At 47.5% G+C, this 13,578-nt stretch overlaps 1 protein-coding gene across 1 annotated transcript; it reads left to right on the plus strand.

The window, feature by feature from the left end:
* The first annotated feature begins 520 nt into the window (after positions 1 to 520).
* APOBEC4 (apolipoprotein B mRNA editing enzyme catalytic polypeptide like 4) lies at positions 521 to 13,268 on the plus strand. The gene is made up of 3 exons (XM_078865715.1): positions 521 to 749; positions 11,803 to 12,566; positions 13,044 to 13,268. Exons 1-3 carry the CDS (start codon positions 521 to 523, stop codon positions 13,266 to 13,268), a joined length of 1,218 nt encoding a protein of 405 aa, XP_078721841.1.
* Positions 13,269 to 13,578: the final 310 nt, after the last annotated feature.

Genomic DNA, 13,578 nt, shown 5'->3' on the forward strand with positions numbered 1-13,578 from the left:
TTGACTCGCCATTGAACAAAGACGGCCACTGCATCGCGCGCCTCCAGATGCGCTCCTGCGGCCGTCTGGAACGCTCTTCCGTTCCGATATTAGGAAGCCACTGAAGCTATGCACTTTTAAATCTATGTTGAAAATTATTTCATTTAAAAACTGCTTATTGTGTTTAGTTTGGTGTCCTTCCGCCGCACCTCCGATTGGCACGGTTGGCTACGTACGGTGCGAAAGAAGTTCAACATACTTCTTACGAAAGTAGACATCGGCGGGTTGCCATAGAACGGAAACACAATTTAGACGATCAACACTTCCTCTAAGAAGAAGAAGAAAAACGACCAGCAACTTGCCAATTCGTCACTGCAGTACTGCGCGCAGGAAGTGATGAGACACAAACAACTGTAAACAGGGGGTGGGTCGGGGAGGGGTGTTCCTTCTTTCCTGCGTTGAGGCTCCGTTTCAGCCCTCGACTGGGTTTGGCCGACGGACACACGGCAGTGGGAACGCCGCGTTTCGAATCGAGCGACAAATGCCGCAGCGCTCCGTTTCACCGCAAATCGCGAGCGGAACAACGTGCGCGGCTCCAGCGTTCCTGCGACATTCGGCCCCGACGAAGGGCGGCGCCACCCCGATGATTTGCAACGCGCCGCTCGAGCGCTTTGGCTCCGGCCGAAGGGGCGTGGAGGTATCATCGGCAGAGCCGCAGATTCAGGAGGACACCTGCCAGAGCGCGTTCGCTATGACAACAGGCGCGAGCCGTTTGTGTGAAGGCAGACACTCAAAAAAAGAGCCAAGCGAAGCGGGTGGCCGTTTCTGGCATTTGCAGCCAAAGTCCAGCCCCACGTGTGGGCCCCCCTTTTAGCCGTGTCACCTCCTCCCCTAACCCGTGAAACGTCCCCAAGCTTGGGTCAAAACGTTGGCACGCGGTTGTGAACGTTGGACCAACGTCGCGGCCCAACGTTACGTGTCCACACTGGGTTGGTCACTTGCGCACACACACACAAACAAAAAACTTGATCACAAACGATTGCCAGACTAGACTGGATGACCGCGCCTGTTGTTTTTGTTTGTTTGTTTTGGCAGTGCTAATCACGGCACGAGCCTCTTCTGTGTGTCACTGACGGCTCGAGTGTAGACCGGGTTGCCATGAAATATTTTTGCCGATGCGAAAAGGAGCTGAGGTGGGCATGGAGTCACGTTGAGCCGCAGTACACAGGCCCCCGTGTCAGCAGCTTCCTCCGAAAACAATGGCGAGTGCTCGGTTTTTTTCCCCTTTTTTCCTCCTGTCGGCCTCCAGTTTTCATTGTTTGGCTTTTGTTTTGAAACGTGCGAGCAAAGAGAGCCCATCAGGCCATTAAAGCAAATACAAGGCTGTGCCAAGTTTAAATAGCTGTACAGTGCACGGATCGGCGGTGACGTTCGATCGCCTGAATACGAGATGAACACAGAGAGGGGCGATGCGTCTCAATTATGGCACGAGATTATGCAAAACATTCAAGGTGCTCTCGATAACGTAACACTCACGTCGCATGCTCACAGCTCACGCAAACCTTTTTCAGAAAAAAAATAGAGTGGGGGGAATTAAAACAAATAAAGATGTGTTTCCATTTCGATTTAAAGCTTTCGTGACTGCAGGGATTCATCTTCTTGGTTCTTTCGGTAAAGTCACGTAGAAGGGAAGTAATAAAATAATAAAATAAAACATAATAAAATAATATATTTTATTATGTTTTTACCGAAAGAACCAAGAAGATGTTTCCATGTAAAATGGACTTCACGAGAATAGTTTTATTTTCTGTTCTAATTTTCAAAGTGTCGGGAAATTCCGCCAGTGCAATAGAGGGAAGTGGGCGCTAGCTATCGTGTGCCAGAAAAACAAGCCGCTCGTCGTTTCGCAGACTCGGCATCGAGATGGGAAGTCAAGTTCCCGACATCCTGGCAATTCCCCAGTCCACCCCCCACCACCACCAACCACCACCGCGCCATTGCAGTGCAAACGGCAAAGTGCCGCCACACATGGAGACACTTCTCATCGTCACAGTCACGCGGCGAGTCGGGTAGGGGGGTAGTGGGTTTGTTGCACTTATTTTTAAATTTTTGACCCAAATAGAGAAACTGCGGTTTTCGTGTCCATGAGCGTGAATGACCCAGCCCTGAAATAGCAAAAAAAAAGTTATACTTCGGAAAATGTTTCACAATTGTAGATGTAGCACTTGACAGTATGACTATGAGTCACGTGGTACGTGCACGAAAGCTTGAGATGTTGACACAAAGAAGGAATCCGTTGTGGAACTTACAATAAAGCCAGTGGCTATCGCTGTTCATTTAAATATTGGAACACTTTTAACTTATTTGTTAAATGTTTGAAAGAACAAACAGCATCGTGAGCCTGTCTGGTCGATAACCCCTAGGGACCTGTGGGCTGATTGATTAATCTGCTTTGTCCGCTAATTCCCCTAAACCCAGATGTCTGCGCAACGCCCAGACACAAACACTCTAGCAAAATCCAATCAAGCGCAAGGGACATTGCTATTCAATTCCTGCTTCACCAATTTGCACAAATGCCACGGCGAAATAGCACCAGACATAAACCTGGTGAGATCACAGCACGGACAAAGTTTTACAATAATGAGCTCGGATACGCTCAGGAAGAGCTGAATGCAACACTGACAAAATTGGGCCAGAAGATGCAAATGATTATTTCGTATTATGGATGACTGTATATAGTTCTGCTTCGAACAAGGACCCATAACAGAGAGTGTCCTTGCCGATAGACATCTGGCAATTCGCCAGCAGTGGTTTAAGCAAGCCTGACTGCTGATGATTGGTTTTGAAACCCCTCCAGAGTTTGCTTGTGTTGAACCAATGCTGCTGAAATGATGTATTCCCGGAAGGCCGTGTGGTTGGTAGGAAATGTAAAAATACATTTCTTTCTTTATGTGAAAGAACCGACGGTATTTCGATTTAAAGCTTTCGTGACTGCAGGGATTCATCTTCTTGGTTCTTTCGGTAAAGTCACGCAGAAGGAAAAAAATAAAATAAAAAAAATAAAACATAATAAAATAATTCTCACGACGTTTCGGCCACAACGCAAGCAGCCGTCTTCAGGTGGAGAACAGGTCTGTCAAGTAGACAGAGTCTGTCAAGAGAACAGGTCTGTCAAGTAGACAGAGTCTATCAAGTAGACAGAGTCTACTCAGACTCTGTCTACTTGACAGACCTGTTCTCCACCTGAAGACGGCTGCTTGCGTTGTGGCCGAAACGTCGTGAGAATTATTTTATTATGTTTTATTTTTATTATTTTATTATTTTCCTTCTACGTGACTTTACCGAAAGAACAAAGAAGATGAACCGACAGTATATGTCAAGGAGTATTGCTGGCGGAAGGACCTCCGCTCGAGGGAGCGCTAGAGCACCCCTCTAGTTGGTGTTTTTGGCCTACTCTTCAATGCTGGTCAGACACCCTGGAAGATCTGTTTAATGGCCGTGCTATTGTTCAACGTGACCGGCTCACGTTTAACAATGCAGAAGTACGGAATCAAAAACTGTCCAACCGAAGTTCAAACGAGAAATAAATTCCACCCATTCTCAAATCCACCGATGTATGGAGGCCTCCTTGAACTATGACGGTCACCGGGAGGTTGCTGTGTGACCATACTTCACCACACTCGTCAGTACAGGTTGGTGAAGGCGGTTGAGGGTGGGGAGGGGGTGGTCCAGCACCGGTCCTGATATTAGTCATCGGTATCAGTTCCAGAATCGAAACAAGGTCACCGGGGTTCAAAGCAGCGCCATCAAACCAGAGCCATCCCAAGGGTACGGCGAATAGGGGGGGAGGGGGATCAACCGCCCCGGGCCCCGCGCTTTGGAGGGGGGGGCGTGCTTCGACGTCACGGTGTCAGATGTAGTCTCACACGGTCAGGGATTTACCCCGCACCCCCCACGATGGACGGCCCTGCTACCAATGTTTGTACCAATCCACTGCTCCACTCACAGCTAATGTTACATGGGATAAACGTCATTGATGTTTTATTTCTTTTTCAATTAGGTATCAATGTGCTTGAATATACGTTAAGGGAGGCAATTGGCCCGCATGGACATTGCACGTTGGTTTATTTCTACAAAATCTTTCGAAAGAAAGAGAAGTTGAAATCCACTGCCTATTTGAATTGTGCACGTGGACACGTGGACTTTGTTCGACTTTTATTCTGCATCATACGAAAATGCCACGGCGCAATGTAAAGAAAATGTCGTAAATTATATCCTCTTTTATAAACACGCAATAAAAAAAATTGTTCCATTGCAGCAGAGTTATGAGTGGGGATGGGGGAGCAGGAGATCGTCAAAATGCGGCCCTAATTCACAAAGTGCTACTGCATGGTGCTCGTGCTTAAGGGTTATTGGGTGCTAAACCTTTTTTTTTGGTGTTGGAAGTTATGGAATCACTCCTAGCGATGATGCCCTTGAATTGGCCGTTCAACTTGAGATACGCGTAGAAGCCACGCACAATAAATCATGGCGAACAATCAAAAAATGCCTAGATGGCATGGCGTCGTCGCAGCGTGCACTATAAATCGGCACATTTACATTTCGTGTCAGTCCGGCTTTAAAGATATAGTGTGGGAAGGCAAATGTTTGATTAAGGCAAGTACATTCTCGCATTGTGCACGAAATAAGAACAAGTTAAGGTCACTTGTTTTTTTTAAGATAAGGGGGGGGGGGTATAACATCAACATCATGTGCAAGGAAAGATAAGATAAAGGTGCCGGCCTGCGATGTCTTTCTCACGCCAATGCTGACGGAAGGGCCACCACGAGAGGGAGCTCACGAACACCACTACAGTGGAAGGGTGTCTGGCCAGATATCCTGAAAGAGGTAGCAGTGCCACTCTACCCAGGGGGTCAACGACCTATTTGAACGGGGGGCTGTGAGAAGATAACACTGTGTGCCCCCCTCCGTTCTGACTGAAACAATTACGGATGTTTTTAAATCGAATTACAATAATATACAGGCTATAACTGTATATGTTATTTTAGTTGCACCGTGTATTAGGGTTTAGAGCAAAACAGTCGCACAGTGACATTTTTTAAAAGTACAATACTGACAATTAAGTTAACATGCGTCTTGCTTTCATTCTGGCTCATCGGTCTAGCCCAGTGGTTCTTAACCTTGTACTCAATCGTAAAAAAAGTATAATGTTATAAATACATAGGTTTGATGAAGCAAAGTAGCTGTGCTTAATTTGTGTTTTCGATTATCTACCTTTAAAAAAAGTCTGCCCATGTCTCGCACCCCCAGAAAGGGCATCTCGCACCCCCAGGGAGTGCGTGCACCCCAGGTTAAGAAGAACCACTGGTCTAGGATTTCCTCGAAGGTGGTGGATCGTGCAACTTCATGCTCAATTGATACGATAGCCAGATGCGTGAATCAAGCTTTGGGCCATGGTACACTGCAATAAAAAAAAATCTGAATAAAAAATGTAAAAAATATTTGGAATATTTTTTTCGCTTTTCACATTTGTTTAACTTGTTTATCTGTTGATTCGGGGCCCCACTATGCGTCGCCTAACGATGCCGCACCACTCGCGACCTGCCGCCCGACGAACCGTGCTGAACCCAATAATGCTGTGGGGTGGGCCAGAGGTCGGGGGGATTTAAGAAATCGAACCGGTGACCTCTGGATCACACAGTCCAGGGTCGCTGACAAGAGGAAAGATATTCAACAAAACAAACATAAGGTCCTCATCATCGTCGTCATCGTTGGGAACAGCGCACAATCACAAATCTACTCTCTGCAGAACCTCTGGACGAAACGTCAGCCAATGATCGGTCTGTAAATATGTGTCTGCGATGAGGCACGGTCTAATGACAAATCTGGTGGTTTTGATTGGCAAAGAAATACTGCACAGTACATTGATATGCTTATCTTTAAATGTTCTTGTTAGGCGCTAATGGGCAATAAAACGCAAATAAAGCCATCTGAGGCCGTGCATAATGTTAATGCCATTGAACATTTCGACGGTATGACTCATGTAAATGATCAACATCATATCAACAACCGTTGTGTATTATGAACGTACATTTACTTAGCCAGTTGTAACACGTATGTATGTTGAACTTCTTTTGCACCGTACGTAGCGTAGCCAACCGTGCTCGTCGGAGGTATGGGGGGAGATGACATCAAACTAAACATACAAAAGCGGTTCTAAAGAAATGAGTTTTCATTAGTGCTGTCCAGCACAAGTACAGAACTAATATTGCCAGCAGTGGCATGAGCACGCAGTTGCCTGGCTGCACCTTAACCTTGAACGCATATTGTAGTTCTCGAGATGTTCATTACTTTTTATTTAACAATCTATCAATCCACTGCTATAGATAAAGAAGACCGTGTAAATAATGGGTTGGTTATTTTTAACGAAATGTTCACCACACTGGTGGGAATGGACTGCCATGGGCTAGGAGTTGAACTCAGGTGGCCAGGACCCTGTTCCCCCGTTGTACAGGGTGGTTCAGCTGTCTTGTTTTCCTTTGCATATTCATGTCTGATTTAAGTAAAGCTTACCTTTAAAATATTAAGATTTTTGGGAATTAAATGAGGGTCACAAGACATGTGGATCACCCTGTACATTAATTTTTGTATTACTGTATATAACACTGGTCAACACACTTTTCCTGGCATAAGGTATTCCAAGGTTTTAAGGTAATTTTTGGAGTTCTGATTCCAAATCTGGCATCAGTTTGTGTCTATCACATCAGGTTTTTGAGATATCAAATATTGCATTTTCAATAAAACTGCAGATGAAAAATATTAAATTAAAAAAATACAGCACCATATTTTAACACTAAAGCAGTCACTGACTCGCAACAACTTGCAATCATAAGTGACAGAGTTAATTTCGGGTATAATCAATGAAAATGGGGTATGCCGATAGCATAAAAATGAGATGTGATAGAGCAAATCTGAGATCAGATTGGGAATCAGCACCCTGAAATTAGTCTAAAACAGCTGCAAAAGTCCAGGCCAGAATTTTTTTTTTTTGTTGACCAGTGTAATAAGATCGAACCGCCTCGATGGGGAGGGTTTCCTAACACCTGTTAGAGCTTTTAACAGACTGCGAGACAAGAAGGCTCACCTGATCGAGTCGCTAACCTTTCTCAAGAGATGCCGCGATAACAAGGTAATACCGATCGCATTTACACTCACATCTGCTGCTGTCACTTCTCCTAACGCTAAACGGATCTTGTTCACAGCTAGCCTATCACTAATCTCAGAGAGCATAAGACTGCTCCGTTTTGAACTTGATCATTTAGACAAATGTCTCTTACAATCACACTTAGCATTAACAAATAAAATGTCCACATCTAATTGGGGCCTTGTAGATAACGTGACTGTTTCTTCTGCCGCGAGAATGTCAACCAAATGTAAAGTTAACCTGATTGCTAAATTCAACATCCTGTCAAAAAAGAAGCCAGATCCACACGTGAAAAAGTTAGATGTTAACAAGATTGTCATCAATCAGAGTAACAGCCCAATTTTCGATAACCCAAAATCGGTACTAGCTAGATGGCTGAACTTTGCAGTCACCCTCAAACACATCCCAGTGTATGATATCATTGACCAGGTTGATGTAGCCCTCTAAGGTTTAGGTCACATCCAAGCAGACGTGGCAAGATCTGAAATCGCCGCCATCCTCAAAAACGCTAAGAAACCCATTGGTAACATCAGCAGGGACGAGCGCTCTGAACTCGCTCAATTGAAAAAGAGAGATGACATTGTCATCCTTTCAGCCGACAAGGGCAATGCCACGGTCATCATGGATAAAACCACATACAACAACAAAATCCAGGACCTTCTTAATGATGGCAGTTATACTAAAATCAACAAAGATCCTACTAACCGCCTGGCTACAAAAACCAACAATATCATCACTAATTCGACTTCTCTAATCTAAACGAACAAGCAACTCTCTCTAAAACCTTCGGCTGCTAGACCACCCAGATACAATGGTCTTCCAAAAATCCATAAAGAAGGTACTCCACTCCGTCCTATCGTTTCTACCATGGGCTACCTTCAAAGATTTGTCCATGAAGCCATCCAGATATATAAACACAGAGACAATTTCAACCGAGAAGATGGCTATAAGCTTAGCAATCATTGGAAGGACGTTATTAACCAAGCAAAGTCGTAACTTACTGTGGTGCTTCCATTCTTCCCTGCCATTTGGCTTTTATCTCCGACTCTCTGAGTTGCATTGCCCTGTTATGTCCCTCTGCATTAACGGGCTGGGCTCTCACTAGCATGGCCACCTCTGCTCCCTTAGCCTCGATGTATCGATGGTTCTGGCTATGTGATGGGCTTTGTGTCTCACTGACACGACCACCGTTATGGTGGTTCACTTACATGGATGCGCTTGCCTCAGCGCAGTTGGCAGCGCCGCAGCTTGTGCTACACATAGACATGACATTAACTTGCTAATCCCCCTAGTCTCCCTACCTAATCTCTCCCATCAACATAGTGCTAATCTTTGGTTCTTTGGGTAAAGTCACGTAGGTATAAAACAAAATAAATCACGACGTTTATACCCACGTGACTTTACCGAAAGAACCAAAGAGAATGGATTCCTGCAGTCACGAAAGCTTCAAATCAAGATCGTGCTAATCTCCCATTAACACGGCTGTGGTGCGCATATGCGACGATACTCTTACGGAAGTTAATTTCATGCTAATCTCTCTCTCCCTAATCTCCCCCATTAACACAACTGACGTGCTTGCGTCCGGGGATGGAATTCCTTTCCAGCTCAGACCCAGACCCCGCTTGCTTGTCCATCGCCACGTATATAACCTCTTGTTGTAACAGCTCTCTTGCTGGTTCAGCAGCTCCACTGCTGGATTGTTTATTTTCTGCCTGAGGATGACAGCTTGCAGAGGTGTGGACTCGAGTCATGTGACTTGGACTCGAGTCAGACTCGAGTCATGAATTTGATGACTTGCGACTCGACTTGGACTTGCATAACAATGACTTTGTCCCACCTATGAGATGTGGACTCGAGTCATGTGACTTGGACTCGAGTCAGACTCGAGTCATGAATTTGATGACTTGCGACTCGACTTGGACTTGCATAACAATGACTTTGTCCCACCTCTGACAGCTTGTGTTGCGATCGAAACGTCGTGATACAGTATTTATTTATTTATTTTCCCTACCAACGTGACTTTACCGAAATAACCAAAGAGTATATATATATGTAGTACGTGTTTGGTATATTGTAATAAATGGCAAACTGACATACAGCTCAACACTGTAAATGAAAAATAAAAATTATGAAATTCATGAAAAATTAAAAAAATCACATACAGCTCAACACCGTACACGAAAAATGCTCTCATGTTATTCCTTACAATATTAGTCGTTGCATAATTCACTCGTTGAGCTGCCCTTGTTGTAATTCACGTGTATCGCTTTCATTACCATACTTCCACTTTACCTTTCAATCTGCCTATTGCAATTATGATAATTATTCCAATTCATGCGCGCGCACCTTAACCGGCAACCTCATCATCATCATCATCGTAACCGCGTCTCCTCTCGTTCACTTGCGGCCCATTTTTATCCATCCCGCACGCAAATAATCATCTTCAAAGGCCAAACGACGGGAGGGAGACGGACTCGAAACGGCACGTAGCAGCAGCAGCAGCACAGAGAGAGGCTGTAGCGTGTCGCAGTGGCTCACCGCTGCGCGTGTTTGGTTTGGTTATTGGTTGCTGTGGAGAACACGCAGCAGCAGCAATAAAAGGCAAACACTGCCACCCCACCATGGGTCATGTGACCCCAGTTTATAAAGACAACCGCTTGCTATTATCGATACCGTAGCAACCGACCGCAAACTCTGACTTCCCCCCCCTCCCAGAAATCCGGAGGGGTGAGTGCGTTAATCATTGATGGGATACTTGAAACATGAGGCCGTAACTAACTACTGAGCGTGCTCTAACCGCCGACGAACAGGACCGAAGACCGACTTGACGAGGCTCTCTCTCTCTGTCGTGGGTTGTTTTCATCGCAAACGGCTGCGAAGATATTCCGCATCGCTCAGTAAGTGATTATTATGTATTCACCCTTTGGGCCTGATCACAGCATCGCCACTTCGATTAGCGTCTTGCCACGCGAGGTCTTTCTTCGCCGATCACTATCCGATGCAGATAATCGCAATACAATGTTAACGCTGGCATTCCGAGAATGATAGATTAGGAAGGCAAACATTTGAATGTAAACCTTCTGAAAGCCTACGTTTAAAAAAATATATATAGTCATTCTATTTTACAGCAAACAAAAATCGGTTCGTGTAATGTATTTCTAACAGCCCTTTCAAACAGCCGTGTACTGCAGAGGTTAGTGGCACATAAATGTGTATTGGGAAGGGTAAATATACGCGAATGGGCTGTGTATATCAATGGGGAAACCGCATGGGCTGAAGGGCCCTTTTATCATTCCATAAATTCTTGTGCCTGCCTTTAGACAGGCACTACAGGCAGGCACGAGTGCCTGATCTGCGTGACTGCCAAGCGATGCCACAGAATGTGTTTTTCGGAGAAAAAGGGGATTTAAAAACAAAGAATGTTTGACAAAACAACGTTTTGGTTTGAAATGCATCGTAGGTTGTATTTTCCTAATGCGGGCAATCACAGTCCGCGCATTGCACACATTGCGAGTGTAACTGTTGGTACAGGACGTGCATACATAGGCACCTTCGATTAGCGCGGTTGGCTACGTACGGTGCGAACTAAGTTCAACACACATACACGCTACATACACGGAGCACGGTATAATACAGCAGAATGTACAGGACATAAACATGTCAGTTAGTGAAGGCGATTGAGTATCAAATCCAGCCGTTGCTGGGTCTGCTGTTGCTGATAAGTGCAGCTAAAAATAATTGTAAATGTTTATTTTATTCACATCATCATGCAACGTGAACCTGAGCTGAAGATGGCCCAATTGAACATGTCTCGTTTCTATCGCAGCGGTTAGCTGATGTGAACTCACGCGGGCATTTCCAGTTCCCTTATCAGGCTCCAAGATCCCCATTTAACTTCTGGGTATCTTGCTGAAATGTGCACATTTGATGCGACGTAACTTAAACGCAGTTCCTCGAATTACATAATGTTCCGTCGTTCCATGTAACTGGAACAGAAAGTGCAGGCTGCATCTCTCCACGCAGATGAGATATGCAATTCAAGTGATTCACAATTCAGAAGAAATTTGCAATTCATGTTTGTGGCCGCTACATTCGTGTGCAACCGCCAAAGCAGACATTAAGATACATATAAAGACGATTCTTGATTCATTCTGATTTGCATCCGCATAGAATTACTCTCACATACATATCAGCAAATGCGCCCGTAATCTTTGGCAGTGGACAAGGGTATTAGTCCATCAATGTAAACATACATTTAAAATTTTTTTACATTGATTCGATGACCCACGTTTATGTGGCAATCCACCGCTCGATGAAACCAGCCCCGTGCCGCGTTTTCAGTTTAATATCTCTCCCCGCACCTCCAATTTAGTGCAGTTGGCTACGTACGGTGCGAAAGAAGCCCAACATGCATTTACGTAAACGCATTGCTTTTCCATTGCTTGCTTAAGCATCTCAAAACATAAAACATTAACGCGTTTCTCTTTCAGCAATTCATACACCAGACCCCTGGGGTCGTTTCCCCTCCCCTGCCCCACTGCAGGATTCACTCCGTTCAACTTCCCATCAGCCCGCGAAGCTGGCGGTCCCTTACGGCGTTTTCGCGGCACCGTGGCCAGGCGCACGCTTCCCGGGGGCCCTCCCGCCGTCGCACCCGGAGCCGCCCTTCTGCCCGCGATGCCCTCGCCACGTCCGCGTGGGCACCGACTCCCGAGTGCCCTACCGGGAATTCTGCCGCTCGTTCGGCTACCCGGTGGCGCTGGCGCGCTCGGCGCCGTGGCCGGGCGACGACGCGGCGCTGCTCGGCTTCTACGAGCTCCGGGGCACGGGCGGCTCGCTGGTGCAGCGGGGCCACGCGACGGGCTGCGCGGCGCGTGGCTACCACCCCGAGACGCTGCTGTTCGACGCCGAGGGTCACCTCGACAGCGTCCTCCTGACGCTCGGCCTGGGCCACGGCGCCGTCACCCGCGTCGCACTCTTCTCCAGCCACGCGCCGTGCGGGCACGAGGCCCTCGGCTGCGTGTCGCGGATCCTCGGCTTCCTGGAGGCCCACCCCGGCGTGCGGCTCGAGGTGTACTTTGCGCAGTTCGAGAGCGGCTTCGCGGAGGCGGGCCGGGGCTTCCACAGGCCGCCGTATGGCCAACGCGACGGGACCGACGAGGGCGGCTCCCTGCGAGATCTCGTCGGTCTGAGGCCCCGGGTCACCGTCGCCCCCATCAGCGGCGGGATGTGGGGCAAGATTCTGCGCGACTTCGTGAGCAACGTGCCCCCGCTCGCGCTGATGAACCCCGTGAATCACTTGCGGGCGAGAGAGGACAGTGAGAATGCCGCTCGTCTGGCGGGAACCACTGGGGTTTGGCCCCCGTACGTTGACCTAGCACCGGTCCCTTCCAGACAATACAGAGACCTCGTCTTCGGAGATTTTGGCCACCAGTTCGATGACCAACGTGATCACGACGAACTAACAAATGCGAGGTCAGATCATTATTTGAGCGAAAAGCGCACGACGGTCAAAAGGCCACGGCGATTCAATCCGGACACTCTTCAGTCACCACCGATGATGGTCCTTCCACCAATCTTCATGCCACTTGAGCATCCTCCTCCTCCCCCTCCTCCTCCCCCTCCTCCTCCGTCCCATCCTCCTCCTCCGCCACCAGCCCACTCCTGGGGCTATTCCCAGCCCTGGACACCTCCTTGGTCACAGTCCTGGACCCAGCCCTGGACTCCCCAGCCCTGGACTCCCCAGCCCTGGACTCCTCAGCCCTGGTCTCCTCAGCCCTGGACTCAGGCCTGGGCACAGGCCTGGGCCCAACCTTGGACCCAACCTTTGACCCCGGCCCAGACGTATCCCTGGCCACAGGCATGGACTCCGGCTTGGAGACAGCCGGAGCCACAAGTGGTCCGGCACATGACGCTGCCGGACTTGCCGCCACCACCGAAGCAGAAGGAGAAGACCATTCAGGAGATGCTGCCACCAAATGGGATCATCAAGGACTTCACCATCACGCAGGAGATACCGGTCAAGCAGAGAGCCGACACCACCGGCAAGAGCGACAAGGGAAAGAAGTCGACGAAGAAAAAATGAACATGCTCGTGTGCTCTAAGATTCTCCGATGAGATGAATATTCAGCACCTGAAGAAGCTCCCGGCGCATGTGGCGAAACGTCGGACATCGTGCCGAAAAAGTCACGTGGCACAAACCGAATTCACATTGTAGCACGCACAAGGTTCGCGCATCACCATTGAAACATTACTTTACAGGTGCTTATCAAGTACTGACTGGCACGTTGTGACTTCGTATAGGGTACATACACTGTACTCGTAGAGCCATTTTATCAATCCACTGCTGGATGAGGGCCACTCCACACCATGACAGTCGCAGGCACTATTTGCCC

This window comes from Lampetra fluviatilis, chromosome 20 (assembly GCF_964198595.1).
Source record: "Lampetra fluviatilis chromosome 20, kcLamFluv1.1, whole genome shotgun sequence".
Taxonomy (NCBI): Eukaryota; Metazoa; Chordata; class Hyperoartia; order Petromyzontiformes; family Petromyzontidae; genus Lampetra; species Lampetra fluviatilis.